Genomic DNA, 20,070 nt, shown 5'->3' on the forward strand with positions numbered 1-20,070 from the left:
CTGTTTAAAGTTCACTCAATTAACATTGTTTCGCTTTCACATCATTTGTAAAATAATACAAATATAATCTTTTCGTGTCGAGAGTTTCAGTTTAATATTGCTTGTTATAGACATAATATTTGGCCTGCAAGCACTCAAAACCCTTTCCTAAAGTTTTCCGTTCTGTTGCCTCACGAAGTCTCCTTGGCCATTTTGCTAGTTCCTGCCCACCAATTCCCCTTGACTTAGAGTCATAGAGATGTACAGCATGGAAACAGACTCTTCAGTCCAACCCGTCCATGCCGACCAGATATCCCAGATAAACCTAGTCCTATTTTCTAGCATTTGGCCCATATCCCTCTAAACCCTTTCTATTTGTATACTCATCCAGATGCCTTTTAAATGTTGTAATCGTACCAGCCTCCACCACTTCCTGTGGCAGCTCATTCCATACACACACCACCCTCTGCATGATAAAGTCCCTTTTAAACCTTCCCCTCTCACCTTAAACATATGTCACTAGTTTTGGACTCCCCACCTTGGGGAAAATATGTTGTCTATTTACCATATCTAGGCCTGTCATGATTTTATAAACCTCTATGGGTCACTCTACAGCCTCCGACCCTCCAGGGAAAGTAGCTCCAGCCTGTTCAGCCTCACCCTATAGCTCAAATCCTCCAAATCTGGCAACATCTTTGTAATCTTTTCTGAACCTTTTCAAGTTTCACAACATCCTTTCTGTAGCACGGAGACTAGAATTGCATACAATATTCCAAAAGTGGCCTAACCAATATCCCGTACAGCTGCAACATGACCTTCCAACTCATATACTCAATGCACTGACCAATAAAGACAAACTTATCAAACACCTTCTTCACTATCCTATCTAATTGCGACTCCACTTTCAAGGAGCTATGAACCTGCACCCCGAGGTCCCTTTGTTCAGCAACACTTCCCAGAACCTTACCATTAAGTGTACAAATCCTGCCCTGATTTGCCTTTTCAAAATGCACATTCAAAACCTCACATTTATCAAAATTAGATTCCATCTACCACACCTCAGCCCATTGACCCATCTTATCAAGATCCCATTGTACTCGGAGGTAACCTTCTTCATTGTCCAATACTCCTCCAATTTTGATGTCATCTGCAAGCTTACTAACAATACCTCCTATGTTCATATCCTTATCATTAATATAAATGATGAAAAGCAGTGGACCTAGCACTGATCCTTGTGGCACACCACAGGCCTCCAGTCTGAAAAGCAACCCTCCACCACCACCCTCTGTCTTCAACCTTTGAGCCAGTTCTGTATCCAAATGACTATTGGTTAGGGTTGTTTCTCTGTACCAGTTGTCCTGTTTCAGTTCAGCTTCTTGTGTTGGATTCTTTCATTTTACTGTACTCATGTGCATTTGATTATTAAAGCCATCTCAGCAAGTTGTTTGGGAATGCGTATATTATATGCAGCATCTAGTTTGTGGCATCATATCCAAAAAGAATTTTTTTTTCCCCAGCCTACTTCATAGATGTTGCAAACGGAATTGTACAAGATTTAATTTCCCTGGGAGTGATTACTACCAGATAACACAGTGAATAGTGCAAATTGTATCAGCATTTTGCTGCCCAACTTCAGGAAATTTCCCAAGCTGCCCGTGATGCATATAACAAATACAGTACTTTGCCCACTGCAGTCAATTTGGAAGCAATTAGGATCAAACTGTTTAGCCTGCTTTTTATAAAACCTGAAGGTCTCCATACCATAGCCAAAATAGTGCCAGACGCCAGAACTTGGTGTTTTATCCCTGGAACCCAGCATCCATCAATTTTAATGAGATGGAGATGGTGGTGGTCAAGGTAATAGGCATTTTTCACACATATGCAGTTCACTGGAGCAATAGCACATTCAAAAGTGAAACTGACTTCAACTGAAGCAATTTTGGTCACCCAATTTACTTTTAAAAAATGGCACATGGGCTTTAGACATTTGAGGAAAAGGCGTAAACCTTCCAGGGTTCTTTGGGGAGCTAAGGTATCCCTTGGGTATTATTAAGAGTTGATATGAATTGGTGCACAAAGTGGATAAGTGTTGGAACTATCAAGCATGCAAGTCGTTTAAATACCTGCACTTTATATTTTGAAACAAGGGATCAGCCAGCCTACAGTTGGAATCTATTTTCAATTTCAATGTATGTATATTAATGTAAGTCTGAGTGTTACCATTGTAAGTTGGGCTGCTTCACTGTTTCCACAACTGATCATTGTCAGTAAATAAAAAACCGAAAGAACTGCAGATGTTGGAAATCAGAAGCAAAAACAGAAATTGCTGGAAAAAGTCAGCAGGTCTGGCAGCACTGTGGAGAGAAAGCAGAATTAATGTTTCAAGTTCAGTGACCCTTCTTCAGAACCTGAACCAGAACAGAGTATGATTCTGAACTCCATAAGGAGAGGAGATTAAATGATTGAAAAGCTTAATCAAAAAGTTAGAGGGAAGTATGGTAGAGAGGTGCAGAGAAGGAATTGTTTGGGGCTTAGGTATCTGATGACACAGGCCCAAGTGGTGTACTAATTGTAACTAAGTGTGCACACACACCAAAATTAAAGGATTTTGTAGATGTCAAGAGGGTTGTGAGGTTGGAGACATTACAAACCTAGAGACGCTGAGGCCATGGAATTATCTGAAAATAAGAATGAGGGTTTTAAAATTAAGATGTTGCTTGACAAAGATCCAAAGTGGACCATCAAACACAAGAGTGGTAGGAGAATATGACTTGCTGCAAATTAACACATGGATAGCAGATTTTTCAATGACTCAACAATTAGTGTTTGGTCAAGTGAGATTCATGGCACCTGGTTTGCCTTGGTTCGGAGCAACTTTTATGCAATCTGCTATTTTGTGCGTCTGAATTCTTGAATGGATTTCTCTGGGAATCATAACAGAGCAGAAAAAGGCTTGCCACTGCTGACACCTTCTGGATTCACACCACTGGTGCCATTTTTAAAACCTAACTGCATACTATGCCAGATGTTGCCAGCTGGGAATTGGCCTTTACATTGTGGTCAAGATTAGAGTGGTGCTGGAAATGTGTAGCAGATCAGGCAACATCCGAGGAACAGGAAAATTGACGTTTCGGGCAGGAGCGCTTCATCAGGATCAAAACAAGGGATCATGAGACAAAACAAGGGATTTTTTTCTCTCAATAGTCAAGAATCTGATTTTTTCATTCTCACCATATTTTCCCATGTACAAGGCCATTGCTCATGCCATACGGTTGACATGAAGAACTGCCTGTTGTTTTGGCAAGTCTATTAGGTTTATTTGACACAATTGGCACAATTTATTCCTGAACCAACCAGCATTTAGTGGTTAATCGGGATTAAATGGGAGTCACACAGCTTTCTTAAGAGTCCCAAAGACGGTTGGCAAACCCAATCCATGGAGTTATCGGAAGGCTCCTCATTATCAGGCACCTTATACCTGAAGGACCTTTTTGGGGAAAAAGAGAGCCACTCCTTGCCTCTGATCTCAGTGCCCATCCCTCCTGCAACTCGCTATCTACCCTTTCTTAGAGTCCCAAGAGTCTAACAATGAATTTTGCAGAAGTTGCTGGAGCATTACTGATAGCAGCCTCTGACCCTGGTGGTGCTAGCCGCAATAGAGAGCTGACAGCCAGCAGCTCTTGATGGGTAGGATTTCTGCCACTGGAATCCTAAATCCCATGGAAGTCTGATACTGACCAGTTAAATGTCTTACAGTCACTTCATTTGGTTGAACTTCCACTGTAGCATTGAAGCTGGTTTCCAACTGGTGGATGGGACCTTCAGGACATTAAATTCAATCCTGTGTTTCAAAGCAATCCCTTGGTTGGTTAAAATACTTTGGAATGTCCTGTGGAGTGCAAGTGTTGTAAATGCAAGTTATTCTTTTTCAAGGGCTTGACAGGTCAAATTCACCCTCCTAGAGGAAAAATGCATTTATCAAAAAACTTCATCATAACTGAGCTCATAAATTAATTTTTTAGCTCATTCATTGTGTACAGGTGACACTTGCTGGGCCAGCCTTGTTTGCCCATTCCAAGTTGACCTTGAGAAAGTGGTGGTGAGCTGCCTTCTGGAATCACTGCTGTCCATTTGGTGTTAGTATACCCACAACAGCATTGGGAAGGGAGTTCCACGATTTTGTCTCGTGAAACTGAGAGAATGGCGATATATTTGCACATCAGGATAGTGGTTGGGTTCCTATGTATCTGCTACCCTTGTCACTCTATATAGAAGTGGTCATCGGTTTGAAAGGTGCTTTAAGGGGCCTTAGATGATTTTTGCAGTTCATCTTGTTGATAGTGCACACTGCCGGTATTGAGTGTTGGTGGTGGAGGAAGTGAATATATGTGGATATGCTGCCAATTAAGTGGGCTGCTGTGTACTGGATATTGTAAAGGTTTGTGTGTTGTTGGAGCTGCACTCTGCCAGGCATGTGGAGAATATTCCATCATACTCTTGACGTGTGCCTCATAGATGCTGGATAGGGTTTGGAGTAAGTTGAGTTATGCTGCAGCTTCCTAGCATCCAACCTGCTGTAGTAGCCACTGAATGTGTATGGCTTGTCCAGCCAATGGTAACCCTCAGGTTGTTGATTGTAGGTTATTCAGTGATAGTAACGCTATTGAATGTCAAGTGACCATGGTTAGATTCTCTGTTAGAGATGGTCATTGGTGGCATTTGTGTGGCATGAATGTTACTTGCTACTTGTCATCCCAAGTCTGGATATTATCATGAACTGCTTCATTGTCTGAGGAATCAGGTGGTGACAAACAATGTATATTCTACTGAATTTTTACAGTATTCCAAGGGCTTTCCTTAATATAAGTCAAACATTGCTCATTTCACACATATAAGGCAGTACCATTCTACTTATTCTCCAGACTTTTTAAAATATTACTTCAAGTTTACCTCCATACATTAAACAGGAGAGAATAGGATCCTGAGAGTATAAATATTGCAGGGCGTATTCATTAAGCTGAAGGATAGTACAGAAAGGGTCAAACTTGACTCTTTAACAGTACAAATAAATAAATCTTTATATTCAAGAGAACACAGATATAGATATTTTGAGTGCATGACATTTTTATTTTTCCCCATGTGCTGTACACAAAACAAGTTATTTTCAACTGAATCACAATGATGGAATGTTGTAACATTCAAACAATGCATAAATTGTCCCTCAAACATTAGCAGAAGCATTTAACATGGAACTTACAACAAAAAAAATGCCCAAGTTGATAAACTGAATTCCAGTTTTGTTGCACACACTATGCAGAATCCCCAAACTTTTCTTGTGGAAACTCTCTTGTACAGTTTCTGACGTAAGAAGAGTACACCTGTTAAGGCCATGCTGTTACACGCCATGCAAACATCAGTGATGGGAATGTGGAGGGAGAGGAGAAAAGAGTCACCTACTCCAGTCTTAAATACAACAACAGCAAAGGAGAGCAAGAGGGCTTACATTTACACACAGCACATCTAAGCTTTGGCTACTCAAAATACCACCTTTAGCATCACTCTTTATAATGTTTTGAACATATTCTTCCAAACAATTTCCTCAAACATTTGGCAACAGAGGCATTTTGTTAATCCATTGAGATAAAATATAAATAGTTCTGTTGACCATTTTTCCAAACAAAATGTTAAATTTATAGCTTAATGCAGCACTTTGTTCTTTATTCCCTGCTCGAGAAAGTATAGTTAATTACTGGTCCAAATAAAGGATTACTAATCTACACACATTATTAACATTATCTTGATTTTTCTTCCTCCTCTTCCTCACTCCCCATCCCCACATGAAAAAAAATGTGCACATCAGCAATTAAATAGTTCTAAATCAGCAGCCACAGATTAAAAGAGATAATCATGTTGAATGTAAATGAGCTATCAACTTTCAATATTTTAGTGCACTTCAAAAGATTGATAAATGTTTTCCAATTATGCAACCTTAGCACAAATTAAAATTATGATAAATAGATGCAACTAATTACCTGAGTAGACTGCAAGAAAAATTAGCAAATCATACAACAAACCTAGCAAATTCAATAAATAGCGACAGTAGAAAATTTAATGAAGGTGTACACATACTTTCAATTTGTATCCTTTTGCTCAGCAGGATTATACCTCTGTTCAGTTTAATTTAGGATACGTTAAATAATTCAAGACTAATGTTAATGTATTTTTCAAGCTTTATCTCTTGCATCAAAAATGACGGATTGCACAGCTAACAGAGCGGCACATAGCATGCATCATGGACTTTGGTTAAAACCGGGAATTGTGGTAAAACAACCAGTTACTTATATTTGATGCCATTATTTTAAAAGTTGCCAAGGAATTAAAGCACAATATATACTAGGCTCACAATTCCCTCATAATTTGCTGCAAAATTGCTTTATACCATCACACCCTGGTGCAATATAAGTGGTATTATTCTGGAATTAGTAATAATAGCTGATTAGGATTTTTAATGGAATGTCCGCATAAATGTGATGCGATTGTGAGAAAATGACATAATGCATTCACTACAGACTTCCAGTGATTTACCCTCCATACTAAAATACAAGGGTTTAATAGTAAGACCTAGTCAGAGAGTATATATATATATATATATATATATATGTATATTATAAAAAATAAAAATGTAGCTGTGAACAAGGGCAGCAACAGTCATTAAATTTAAGAATCAGAAAGAATCCATAAGCTCAAAATCAAGTGCTCAATTTAGTCCTGAATGTCACCCAGAATGGCTGCTTTCTGCCATTTGCTCATTTGCAACCACATACTCGAGATATATATATATATACACACACACGCACACACATACACACATTTGGACATTTGATGTGAAAGCTCCCAGTACAGAATGAATGCAGTTTCTGTTTAATAATTTGCTAGTACGTTTTATTCCTAAATTCATGAGCAGCTAGCTACATTCTCCATTATGTGTGTCTGCATATCCAAAATGTGCAATTGTCTGTTTAATTTATTAGTTTTATGATAACACTGTTTGATTCCTTTGTGGCTAGACCGCAGCGCAATGAAAGTTAGAGGAAATCCCAGGTATAAAACTGCACATATTTCTTCCACGTGTTTAGTTTACTTAAATAACCTGGGACAGGAAAAGGCATCAAACAAAAACAATCTTCAACAGGCCGCTCCCATCCTAAAGGTAAACTTAGTGAGTTAACATTGGAATTCATCTGCATCCAGTTCCAATTAGATTTGTAGATCCAAAGAGCAAATGTTACTGCAAATAGCGATAAACTTTAAAGCAATGATTTCCAGAGTCAGCTACTACTACATGACCATCTGAGGTCAATGCTAAACCTTGAGGTCCATAAAGAGGATCAGCTGAAGTGTTAATATAAGACAGAAACGATCCACTTCCATCAAACACCTGTTTAAAACAGAAATAAAAGCAGTATTTAAAGGGAGCACAAAGATTAATTTCAGATTTTCCTTCTGTGTATTCAAAGCTACAGATTTTTTTAAAATATATTTCAATCTGTGTTTACCAGTTATGTAGTATCAATTAGCTGAGGAACAAGGGAGTGACAAAAATGCGAGATATGTGACTTTGTTATTGAAACTATTTTTATTACCTGTATACGGCTATTTCCCCAGTCAGCAACTATAATATTTCCATTGGAATCCACTGCCACTCCTGTCGGAGCATTAAACTGGCCATTTCCTTCTCCATTAGATCCAAACTTTAATACAAACTCACCATCTGTGTTAAATACCTGTATTTAAAATGAGAGGATGTTGCACATATTTAAAAGAAAATGCACTGTCAAGCTTGTAAGATTTTAAACTAATATCTAGGGCAGGATTATCCTACACAAAATCAAGACAGAATGGAGACAGGATGGCAAAAAAATGGGTCTGAAGAATGCTCAGATTGGACTTGAAATAGTAACCCTGTTTCTCTCCAGGGATGATGGATGTTGAGTGCACCTAGCATTTTCCAACATCTTCTTTTAAGATCTCTAACTTCTACAGTATTGTTTGTCGTGTAGATAAAATGACAGCAGTCTGTGTACTAGTCTGTTGTGTCTACTGTATTCCCAATTTTGACCTCCCACCAGATGGAGATGGGGGTCGTGTGAAAGCAAGTCGAATGCCTTGTTAGTTATGCAGATAGAGGTCATGAGGGAGCTTAAGTGCCCACCTTCTGACTACTCTGCATTTTCTTGGAATGTAGCAGTTCGGTGTTCCAAAGCAGATCAGTTACAACCTGACAGAAATGGTCGAAGGGAAGGGTTGGAACTTTGAACATGAAATTTCTGAGCAGTAATAGCATTTTACTAACCAACGTTCTTTAGCCTAGGTCCCAGCTTTCCATTGACTCTGACGATGTGGAAGAAGGTTCTTTTTTAAATAATACCACACAGGGACAGCAGTCACTTAAATTTAGACGGGAATGTGATCTATTTCCCCAGAGTCCCATCTCTGATTTACCCAGCCACAAAGTGGATTCATTCCTAGTGTTATTAAGACCCTAGCCCTGTGAGAATTGTTTCATGGCACTTGAGGGATAGAGGAGAAGCACAAAACGGGATCACTTCTGCTCTCCAATGGGAAAATCTGGCTGTTTGATGTTCAATAAAATTATTTTGTCTTTACACAGAAATCAATCAAGTTAAAAACCTGAATGGCTTTATTTTTGTCTGTGCATGAATCCTTGATTAATTTCAGTGAACTGAACCATTGAAAACTCAAAGCAGTTAAAAACCATGTTGAAATTTGGGATGGCATGGTGGCTCAGTGGTTGAGACTGCTGCCTCACAGTGCCAGCGACCTTGGCTCAACTTGACTCATGTCTGCATGGGTTTCTTCCAGGTGCTCCAATTTCCTCCAATAGTCCAAAGATGTGCAGATTGTATGGATTGGCTATGCTAAATTACCCAGAGTATGTAAGGATGTGTAGGTTAGGAGAAGTACCCATTGGAAATGCAGGGTTACAGGGTAGAGATGTCCGACTGAGTCTGGGTGGGATACTCTGAGGGTCAATTGACCCTCAATGGACAGAATGGCCTACTGTTACCCTTTAGAGATTCTAATTTTGTCCTTTGGATTCTACCCCCTCAAATTAAAAAAAACAAATATTGCTATAATACGGTTTAGGTCTGCAAAGAAATTCTATTTTCATTATTTGTATCATGGATTTGCAATGTGCTGATGCAATGGATGAATAGAAACTTTATTTAATGCAATCAGTTTCAAGTTTATTTCAATGTCACATAAATGTCAGCAAAAAGATAAAAATCTCACAACACCAGAATACAGTCCAACAGGTTTAATTGGAAGCACACTAGCTTTCGGAGCGCCACTCCTTCATCAGGTGGTTGTCCGAAAGCTAGTGTGCTTCCAATTAAACCTGTTGGACTATAACCTGGTGTGGTGTGATTTTTAACTTTGTACACCCCAGTTCTCTCCGGTATCTCCAAAGCAAAAAGATAGGACAACATATGCATGATCATTCATTATTACTGTAATGGTACAACCAGACCAAAACAGTAAATCTGGGGTAATTAATTTATAGTCAGTGATAAACAGATCAAACCAGTCCTTCAATATCCCTCATTCTTCTAAACTTCAGTGAATATAGTCATAACCGATCCAGTCTCTCTTCATGTCAGTTCTGCCATACCAAGAATCAGTTAATTAAACCTCTGTTCTTCCTCCATAGCAAAACACTTTCCTGCGATAAAGAGATCAAAACTACACATAATCCTGTAGGTGTGGTCTCAGCAAGATCCTGTACAATTGCAGTAAGACATCCCTGCTTCTGTATTTGAACACTGTCACTCAAAAGACCAACCTATCATTTGCCTCCTTTGCCTGCTGCTCTGCATGCACATTTCCCAATCTATTGTCATGCAGATAATAAACTGTCTTCCTGGTTTTGCTTCCAAAGTGGATAACCTCGTATTTATCCACATTATACTTCTTCTGCCATGCATTTGTCACCTTGTCCAAATCACACTGAAGCATCTCTGCAAACTCCTCACAGTTCACCCTCCCCCCCCCCCCAGCTTTGTGACATCTGTAAACTTGAAGATACTACATTTAGTTCCCTTATCTAAATCATTAATATATTTTGTGAATAGCTGGGATCTAAGCAATGATCCCTACAGTGTCCCACCAGTCACTGCCTGTCAATTGGAAAAAAGATCTATTTATTCCTATTCTTTGTTTCCTGTCTGCCAATCAGTTGTCTGCCAAAGTCAGTATGCCATCCCCAATCCCATGTGCTTTAATTTTACATGCTAATCTCTTGAGACTTTATTGAAAGCCCAAATAAACTGCCCTTTATCCTAGTTATAGTCTCAATTTTCCAGTAGATTTGTACAATTAGAGCAAACTAGACAGCATGCTATTTCATGATAAAATCTTATTTCACTCTGGATTGTAAAGAAAGCTGCATTTTAAATACAATCATCAATTGTTGAATGTTGTACTTAAATGTAAGCTCTTAAAAACAATTCACATCACCTGATAGAAGACAAATATAGTGGTATTATTTCCAATTATTAAAATACAGCAAATCTAAAAGACAAAAGGCAGCAGTGGAACCTGTGCCCTAAATCAAAGATAACCAAAATATAAACTGAAAGAGGATTGGAAGCAAATTGCGCAACACTCTTCTCTTTGGGAACCAAGTTTCAACCTACCTCTTAATAATGGAACGAAATGCTTCCCCTTTCTGTTAACTGCAAGAATTCCACATATAATAAATAAGGACATTCCTAATTTTTTTTTCCTGGTATCTTTGTGTGCACAACTAATTCTCTACCATTATTCCAGTACAAGTTGGCAATCTCTCAGCCTCAAAACTGGTTAATATGAAAAACCAAATTTGACAGCTCGAGCAGAGGGCTTTGAAGCTGGTCTTAACAGGCGCTGACAGTTCAGGAAGTAACATTTTAAAAAGACAGCAATGATATCCATCACCTCAGTTGACTTTCCAAGTCAGAGCCGTACGGCATTGTCTTCATTTGTAAAGAAACTGGATTGCCTAAAAGAGCATTTTCCAGCACTCTGCATTTGCTCATCTTTAATACAAGTTAGGTCTAACAGATTAGCAAAATGTAAAGCTTTGTATACCTTAACAGAATGGTTATGAAAATCTGTAACAATGATTTCATTATTGTTGTTGACTGCTGCGAAATGAGGCCCTGGAAGAGAAAAGAAACGCAGGAAATTAGCGGCTCAGTCAAATGTTTTTTAAAAAACAAAATTGAACAATTAATTTGGAGTCACAAAATGCACTCTAACTCCACCACGTGTTGCCTTTTTTGAAATACTAGTTTGGGTAGATATAAAGGTGAATAAGGTGGAAAGTAAATGGTACATGGAACATTCTGTTTTATAAAATTTGCATGAAGAACTAAACCTGTATTTCCAATAATTTGCATTTTGATACGCTCAATTCCCAAAAGAAAGGCCCCTGGTTTAGAAACAAAGGTATACAAAATCAAAATCTTATTGTATTTCTGAAGCTTGAAATGTTTTGTCACAGAAAGCATTTGAGGAAAGGGTCTTCATTTTATTTTAAAATTAATAAAATGCACTTTGCTTTCTCCCCTAAGGATTGGGATTAGCTTTGGATTGTTCTAATAAAGCTTGTACAGGCACATATAAAATAGATTTCCTCTGTACTAGTAATCTCTACAATTCTAAAATGACATGGAATGCTGTTAGTAGTAACTCAGATCATATACTCTGACAATGGAAATGTCTAGTATAAATTAACTGGTTAACTGGAAAATGACAGTACCATTTTCTAAAGAATCTAATGACTAGCAACTTTAATCTTTTGTCTGTATTATCACAATGGATTGGTACAGTTTCTGCTGGACTCCTTTCTCTTTTGCCTTGCATAAAACCATTGAAGCTCATCAATTACTAAACAGTCATTTCGCATCACAATGAATGTAGCTCCTGACCAAGTAAATAGCATGGCTGTTGGAGCTCTGCACAGTAGATGTAGCAGACAACTGGAACATTGTAGAAGTCAAACTATTCCAAATGTGAGGTGCAGTTTTTTAAAAAAGGAAAGAAAACCTGTGTGGAACACCCAGAAATGGTTGACAAAGTGCGGACAGGATTCCTTTGTGACAGAAAAATTGATAAATCTGCTAATGCCTTGAGCATCACAAAATGCAAAATATCAAGAAGTAATTTGACCTGAAGATTGAGGTTGTAACAAGATGTGCATTAATTTTCCTCTCTAAAATTATACTCCTCCAAAATGTTTTTGTCATAAGTCAAGCAGCAAGTATTACTTTCTCCTACTAGGGTCTTCAGAAAATATTTAAAACAATCCAAAAAAGCTAAACAATTTCTGGGAAGGATGCTTGAGTTAACTGCAATCATCAATTGAGAATATAACAGATTAGAAAATAAGTTAATTTATGTTTTATTTAAAGCAACATACTTCTTTAGGTCAATATTTTGGACCGAAAATTCAATCACTATAAGTCTTAGTAAAGGTTGTGGTATTCATTGTTAAGTCCAAATGATTACAGTAGTATTCTCCTGCGGCAAGAAAATGTTGAGAAAGAGAAAAACTAAAATATTCTGGAGCATTCTACAATTAAATGTTATAAATATTCACTTTTTTTTTTAAGTCTAGAATTACAGACACATTAACCTTAGACACTATCAATTCCCTACATAAATACAAGAAACAGCACAATGGAAAAAGAGAGATCAGACATAAAAATTGTGTGTTAGCAAGGCTTACAGAACTTTCTTTTCAAGCGAGCAAAAATATTAAATTAAAATCCATGGATCTGTAATAAAGCGAAACACATTTTGGCAACATATACCACTTATGATGCCATGTGTCTACGGCCACAACATGAAATACAAGAAAAAGTCCCATTCCACCAGTTAGATGCTTTATTCTCCAAACACATTATAGAAATTCAGAGCATAATGATGCCACTGTTAATTATTTCCAGAGTCTCCCCATGTTGAAAACATGCAATTTCAGTAGTATTGCAGGCAAACACTAGCTACACAAATGGAAAGTTTCTATTAAGGCAGATCACCTGAACAACTGATGTGGCAAATGTCATGTCATAAGAGGGTATGTTTACAAACAGATATTTGTTCATTGTTGTAGAGATAGTGTTTAATCAATGTGTAGATGAGCCTGTCAGGTAACCTACAATCTGACTGGGAACTCAGCAGTAATGTGCTAGTATACTGACAGAAGAAGAGGGTGCAGAGCTCTGTAGTCTTACCAACTTGTAAAGACTGTAAACAAACATTTAAGAATATTTCAGAGGTCTGTCTTAAGCTCGTATAAAGATATCATACTGAAACAATTGTCAGGTTTCTTTTAGGAATGGAGACAAAAAAAGTGGTTTTACTTAAACTGGAGTCTGCACAATTTTTAAATGCACAATGTTTTTCCCCCCCGAGTTTGCTCTCCAGAACATAATTTTCAGGAGGCCTTAATTGATATGTAACTTTTCTTCGATTTATTAATCTTACACATATGACAACTGATGAAATACATTTGGCAGGATTCATGCAGTTACCATCTTACCGAGGACAAGAACAAGCATGCGATGAATTGATGAAACATGTTTTGACCATGCAGAGTCTTCATGCAAATGTGTGCAGAAGAGGCAAGAAAGGGGGTTCAAGTATTACCATCAAGTGTACCTGCAAACTGCTTGTCACTGTTTCCTCGATTACCAAATTTTGTCACCAGCTTCCCATTAGGCTGGAAAATAAAGACGCAGCAAGCCTTGTTGTCCACCACAATTATATGACCATTCCGATCCACTGCAACACCCTTTGGTCCCAAAAGCTTCCCAGAGCCTAGCTTGGTCTGTGAGGAGAGAATGGAATGCAAACATTTGAAGTCAATTTGATATTTTTATTCTCAAATTTTCCCTCAGCAAAATGGATGAACAGGATCTCCACCTTCAGACATCTTCCAAAGTCACTTTCAAGTGACACAGAAAACTGGAGGAATCTCAGGGAAGAACCAGATTCTACTGCATTGGATTTCCAAAATGGTGCACTGCCATGATATCCCAGTATGGTTGGTTTAAATTGCTTTCGATGGAGATGGATAAAATTGAATTTTACTTTGAAAATGGCTAACAGAGTGATGATTTAACATCCAAATGTACACAGTATGTGGGGAAAAAGTTTCTTTTTTAAACAAAACATGTATATTATGGAAGGCATATATTTTATGTTCATGTTAGAATCCTAGCATCAAGATTAGAACCAGAAAGGCAATTTGAAAGAGCTGTTCAATCAGTCCCATTTTCCAATGCACATGGTTCTTTTGCAACTATTTAATTAATTCTCCTTTCTAAGTTACTAACAAATCTGCAACCACCACCCTTCAGGTTGCGCATTCCAAGTTGAACAAGTTGCTGCACAAAAACAAATTCTCAGAAGCACCAAAAGGAAAAAGATGTACAATTATGCAGGTCTGGGTTTTTAAATCACCGACATAGGTAATGGAAGCCAGGAAAAGTGCTGGCTTCAACTGCCCATCTCAGGATAAAAAAACTCATGAAGATCTTCATTTGTTGGGGGCAGGTGCATGTTCAGTGGAGTCAGTTGACTTGGATAAGAGGTTAGAGACAGTCACAAAGGCTGCTCTGTGTTGAGACAGGCTATTTAAAAAATGTCTCTCCTCATGAATGCTGCAAGATCCCTTAGCGGTCAATAACACATCCCTGCGCTCTCCCCTGACTCATATATAGCACCCATTTATATATTCTTGGCTGAAAGCCTAGAAATCCATTACTCTTCATTAGCTCCAAAAACAAACAAACATTTTTGAATGGACAGCTATGGCTCTCCTTTTCTGCTGCCAATTCCACAATGTTTATTTACACAAAATTAATGGTTAAGTGTTTGCATTTAAAGGCACTGGATGATAGACACTTCTATTGCCTTTAATAAAAAGCAAAATGCACTGAATAAATGTCTTTCTTCTTAAGATTTTAAACACATCACTAATAGATTCATTGACCAACTATAACTATACACTTAAAGCACTCAAACACTTATGCCATTGCTTGCTGGCATTAGGGCCACCTTTTGAACTCGCCTTTCAAAGGTTTTCTCTTGCAGATACAGTTCATGATCCCAGAGGTGAACTGAACCATGACTCTTCAAAAAGCTTGTTCAACTCATTAAAAACTGCAGAGCAACAGATCATGGCCCATCTCTACAATGCATCCAGCCAGGTCGGGAATACTGGATCTGGGCACCCTGAACCAGCTCACATCCTTAAAAGGCACTCCTGAAAATCAGAAAGCTTAGGGATGTGGTGAGGAATCTGGATCTGCCTGGCATTTTTAATGTTATTCATCCCATCTTGATAAAAATCCAAGTCATTGTATTTTACATTCGATACTTCTGACAAATAGTGATCGCTGCATTAGAGACAATGAGGCAGTCGGTTTGTGCATAACAAGATTTTATAAACAGCAAGGCAGTAATCACCAAACAAAGATGTTTTATCATATTGAGAGATAACAAGATAATGACCAGGATACTAAGGATATATTCCTGCACAAGTTCAAAATGTGGCCACTGGGGGATCCAAGATGGCGGCGACCCAGCAAGACTGAGTCTATAGTGCTCCTCCCAAGACTTGGGTACAGTGGGTCACCCACCCCCTACCACGCTCACCAAATCATTTATAATAGTTGTGTAATTTAATTAGTTGTGTAATATTACATTTAAACAATTTAATCCTAAGTAAAAATGACTAAAGGGAAGAGAGCCCGCAGCTCTCAGCAAGCAGGAACCCCTCCCCCACCCTCTCCAGCTGCAGCAGAGGCGTCCACAGCCACCCCGGGGGACTTACAGTAACAAGCCTTGCAGAAATGCTTTCCAAGCTGGACGCGAAGATCGATGCCTTTATTGCAGAATCCAGAAATCGTTGGGACTCGCTCTCGGCCGCGCTGCAGAAGCACGACCGAGAAATCCAAGAAATTGAACGCCGAGTTGGAGGGGCGGAGCTAAAGGCCGCGACCTCCGAAAATACCGCTCAATCGGCCGTGGATCAGGTCCGGACTCTCGAGCAGCGAGTCCGGACCTTGGAAAATCATATTGACGACCTCGATAATTGAGGTCATCGAAAAAATATTCGTTTGCTGGGCCTTCCCGAACGGGAAGAGGAAGGCCAGCTTACAGCATTCCTGGAGCAGTGGCTGCCACAGCTTTTAAATCTGCAAGCTGGATCAGGCCAGGTAAGGGTGGAATGGGCCTACCGGGTCGCAATACGCGGGCCCGGCTCGAACCAGCGCCCCCGCCCGGTCCTGTTCCGGCTGCAGAGCTACAAGGAGAGGCAGATACTCCTAGAAGCCTCTAGAAATCTCGGAAAAGACCCCCAAGCAATGATCTATAAAGGATCCAAGATCATGCTATTTCAGGACTTTTCCCCGGCTCTGGTTCGAAAGAGGAAGGCATTCGACGAGGCGAAGAAGCGTTTAAGGGACTTAAATATTCAGTACTCCTTACGCTACCCTGCGACGTTACGCTTTAACCATGAAGGATCCGTATATAACTTTGGATCACCAGAAAAGGCTAAGGAATTCTTGGACTCTCTTAGATAAACTGTAAGACATAATGGATGTTGGTCTGCCTTTCCCCCCCGCTTTGGTTTATATTCCCCCCCTTTTTTTTTTTCTCTTACCTTACTGTTTAATATTATCATGGGGGGTGGGGAGAGAGATTTGATTTTCTCCCCACCCCCCCCTTGGGGTTGTTTTCTGTTATTATTTTATGTATATATGAGGGATGTATGTATATGTGTGTGTATATATATAAAAGCTGGGGCGTTTGGTTAATGTTGGTGGGGGGAGGTGGTTACGTTATTCAATTTTACCTCTGTCTCTAGGAGCGGGGTTGTTTTACCCTTGTTATTTTGTATTATTATATTTAATTATTATTCGTTGAGGTGGTAATTTTATAGTTATATGTTTATATATGGTATTAACATTACCAAATATACCCAGGTGTTGGTATGGGTGGGGGTAGGGTGCTCACTGTTAACTCTAGCTTTGTATTATATTTGAATTCTCCTCATTTTATTGAGGAGTGCCTGGGTCAAGGGTGGGGCATTGGTTGGGAGAGGATATGATGGACTTTTGGAGAGGAAGTGACACCCCCTGGGAACAAGGTGGAAAGTCTTCACTTAGATACGTTTTATATTTTTTTTATTTAGAAATAGTTTTTTACTGTATTGTTGTGGGTGTATTAAAGAGGTTTTATTTTTGTAAATTTTATATGTTCTACGCTCGGGATGTTCTGGATAGGGTTCCCCTTCCCGAGGGGTCTCGGATTGGCCCAGAGGATTATGGTTGATCAGTCGGTTAAGTGGTGCACCTGGAATGTCAAGGGGAGTAATTCGCCAGTCAAGAGGAAGAAAATATTATCAAATCTTAAGAAGGAAAGAGTTGATATAGCTCTCCTACAGGAGACACACCTGTCAGATAAAGAACACTTGAAATTACGACAGGGTGGATTTGATCAGGCCTTTTTTTCTTCTTTTAGCTCAAAAAGCAGAGGAGTTGTTATTCTTGTTCGGAAGAATTTCCCTTTCAAAATCCTAAAGCAGATAAAAGACGAATTTGGACGATATATCTTGATTAAAGCCCTCAAAAATGGAGAGGAATATGGGATTTTAAATTTGTACTGCCCCCCGGCACATCCCTTTAAATTTATAACGGAAGCCTTTTCAAAATTGATGGCTTTTGATGCCCGTCATATAATTATAGGGAGAGACTTTAATTGTATTATGGATCCGGAAATAGATAGGATTCCCAAGAGTACTGCAGGAGTATCTCCCAGATCTAGACAATTGATGGATCTGAACAAAGAATTAGGATTAGTAGATGTATGGAGATGTCTTCATCCACAGGGCAGAGATTTTTCTTTCTACTCTAATTCACATAAATGTCATACCAGAATTGATATGTTTTTTGCCCCCTCGATTTTTTTAAATTCCATATCATCCGTAAAATAGGTAGTATAGCAATTTCTGACCACGCTGCTGTATATATGGAAACTAAGGTGAGGAACAATGGGACATCCCCTCGGCATTGGCGTATGGACCCCTTCCTAATGAAAGATAGTAAATTTGTAAAGTACTTCTCTCAAGAATTTAAAACTTTGTTAGAAATTAATTCAGGTACAGCTAGCAACCCGTCAATGATGTGGGAGACCATCAAAGCTTACACGCGAGGCTTGATCATCTCCTGCTCAGCGACCCAGAAGAAATTAAAGGGAGAACAACAGCGTCTGCTTGAAGCCCACTTAAAAGCGGCTGAAACAGCATACACTGATAGACCTTCTATTATTAAATTGCAAAGGATTACCGCTCTTAGGACAGCTCTAAACACTATGCTTATTCAAACGGCTAAGAGGGAAATATTATTTGCAAAGCAAAGGTTATATGAATATGGCGACAAACCGGGTAGATACTTAGCATTTCTTGCAAAGAAAAAAAAAGGCCCCTCAGACCATTACATCTATCAAGGAAAGTACGGGTATTTTGACTCATGATCACAAAAAGATTAATGCGATCTTTAGAGAATTTTATTCTGAGTTATATAAATCACAGGATTGTGAAGATAGGACGAAGAAGATGCAGTCATTTTTTAAAAATTTGACTTTTCCAGGCCTAACTCCGGAACAAGTATCGGTCCTAAATGCTCCTCTTACACTCCAAGAAATACTTGATGCAATTAGGCAACTTCAAAATGGTAAGGCGCCGGGCCCAGATGGTTTTCAAGCTGAATTCTATAAAGAATTTACAGAAATACTGGCTGGTCCACTTATGGACATGTATAACTATGCATATAGTCAGGGCTGTCTCCCGCCTTCGCTGAAAGAGGCAAATATCTCTCTTATCCTTAAAAAAGGAAAGGACCCAGAAGATTCTACATCATACAGACCAATATCCTTGCTAAATGTAGATTTTAAAATCTTCTCTAAAACGTTAGCACTGAGACTAGAAAGGATACTGCCACATATTATAAAGGAGGATCAGACGGGGTTTATTAAGGGCCGTAGATCATCCAATAATGTTAGAGGGCTCTGAATATGATTCAAGCTGGTCATCAGGGAAAGATACCAGGAGTAGTGGTTTCATTTGACGCAGAAAAGGCATTTGATAGGGTCGAATGGTCATATTTGTTTTACACATTGGAGAGGTTTGGCGTTGGTCAGGTGTTTACCAAATGGGTCTCAACATTGTATAGTGATCCCAAAGCAGTTGTGGTTACCAATGGATTAGGTTCGGATAGCTTCAGTGTGGGTAGGGGCTGCTGTCAGGGATGTCTCCTCTCGCCATTGTTATTTACGCTAATAATTGAACCACTAGCAGAAGCTATACGAGCTGATCCTAATATAGTGGCCCCAAGGATTGGTACAGGTAAACATAAAATTACCCTTTATGCAGATGATGTTCTTCTATTCCTCAGTAATCCTCTGATGTCCGTACCTCGCCTAATCCAAGTTATTAATACATTTAGTGCATTCTCAGGCTATAAAATTAATTTTTCAAAATCGGAGGCTATGCCAATGGGTGGCCTTGCTATGATACCCCACTTAGCGGACGGATCCCTTTTTCCCTTTCGCTGGTCCCTGGAGGGCTTCTTATATTTAGGCATTTTTATTACTCCAGTATTTGGTCAGTTGTATAAGGCTAATTTTGTGTATTTATTGGCAAGGATAAGGCAGGACCTCCAGCGATGGGGAGACCTTCCAATTTCCTGGTTGGGTAGAATAGCACTAATCAAAATGAATGTCCTGCCCCGTCTCCTATATCCTATGAGAATGCTTCCGGTGATGCTGCCGAGGACGGCTTTATGTAAATTATCTGGCTGGCTGGGTTCCTTTATCTGGAATCATAGGCGGCCCCTCATTAAGCTGAAGCTACAGCTTCCACAGGCAAGGGGTGGATTGGACTTCCCAGACTTTAGGAAATATCAGTTAATTTCCCTATTAAGTTACATAGCTGATTGGGTCTTGTCTGATCCACAATCA

The 20,070-nt window shown here is 39.1% G+C and overlaps 1 protein-coding gene across 8 annotated transcripts in view; it reads right to left on the reverse strand.

Moving 5' to 3' along the window:
- Positions 1 to 5,087: 5,087 nt before the first annotated feature.
- The window catches only part of trim2a (tripartite motif containing 2a), a 170,728-nt gene continuing 155,745 nt past the window's right edge, over positions 5,088 to 20,070 (reverse strand). For 7 of the 8 annotated variants that reach the window (XM_043700083.2, XM_043700064.2, XM_043700072.2 and 4 more), the window contains exons 9-12: positions 13,693 to 13,873; positions 11,131 to 11,201; positions 7,623 to 7,763; positions 5,088 to 7,417 (exon numbers count right to left, since the gene is read on the reverse strand). In XM_043700083.2, the coding sequence (XP_043556018.2) occupies positions 7,265 to 7,417; positions 7,623 to 7,763; positions 11,131 to 11,201; positions 13,693 to 13,873 (546 nt within the window). In that variant the 3' untranslated portion in view covers positions 5,088 to 7,264. The remainder of the gene's footprint in view (positions 7,418 to 7,622; positions 7,764 to 11,130; positions 11,202 to 13,692; positions 13,874 to 20,070) is intronic. The other variant, XM_043700091.2, reaches the window with a different exon arrangement.

This window comes from Chiloscyllium plagiosum, unplaced genomic scaffold (assembly GCF_037043375.1).
Source record: "Chiloscyllium plagiosum isolate Xiang-an unplaced genomic scaffold, Cpla_swu_hap1 HiC_scaffold_1, whole genome shotgun sequence".
In the NCBI taxonomy this organism is placed as follows: domain Eukaryota; kingdom Metazoa; phylum Chordata; class Chondrichthyes; order Orectolobiformes; family Hemiscylliidae; genus Chiloscyllium; species Chiloscyllium plagiosum.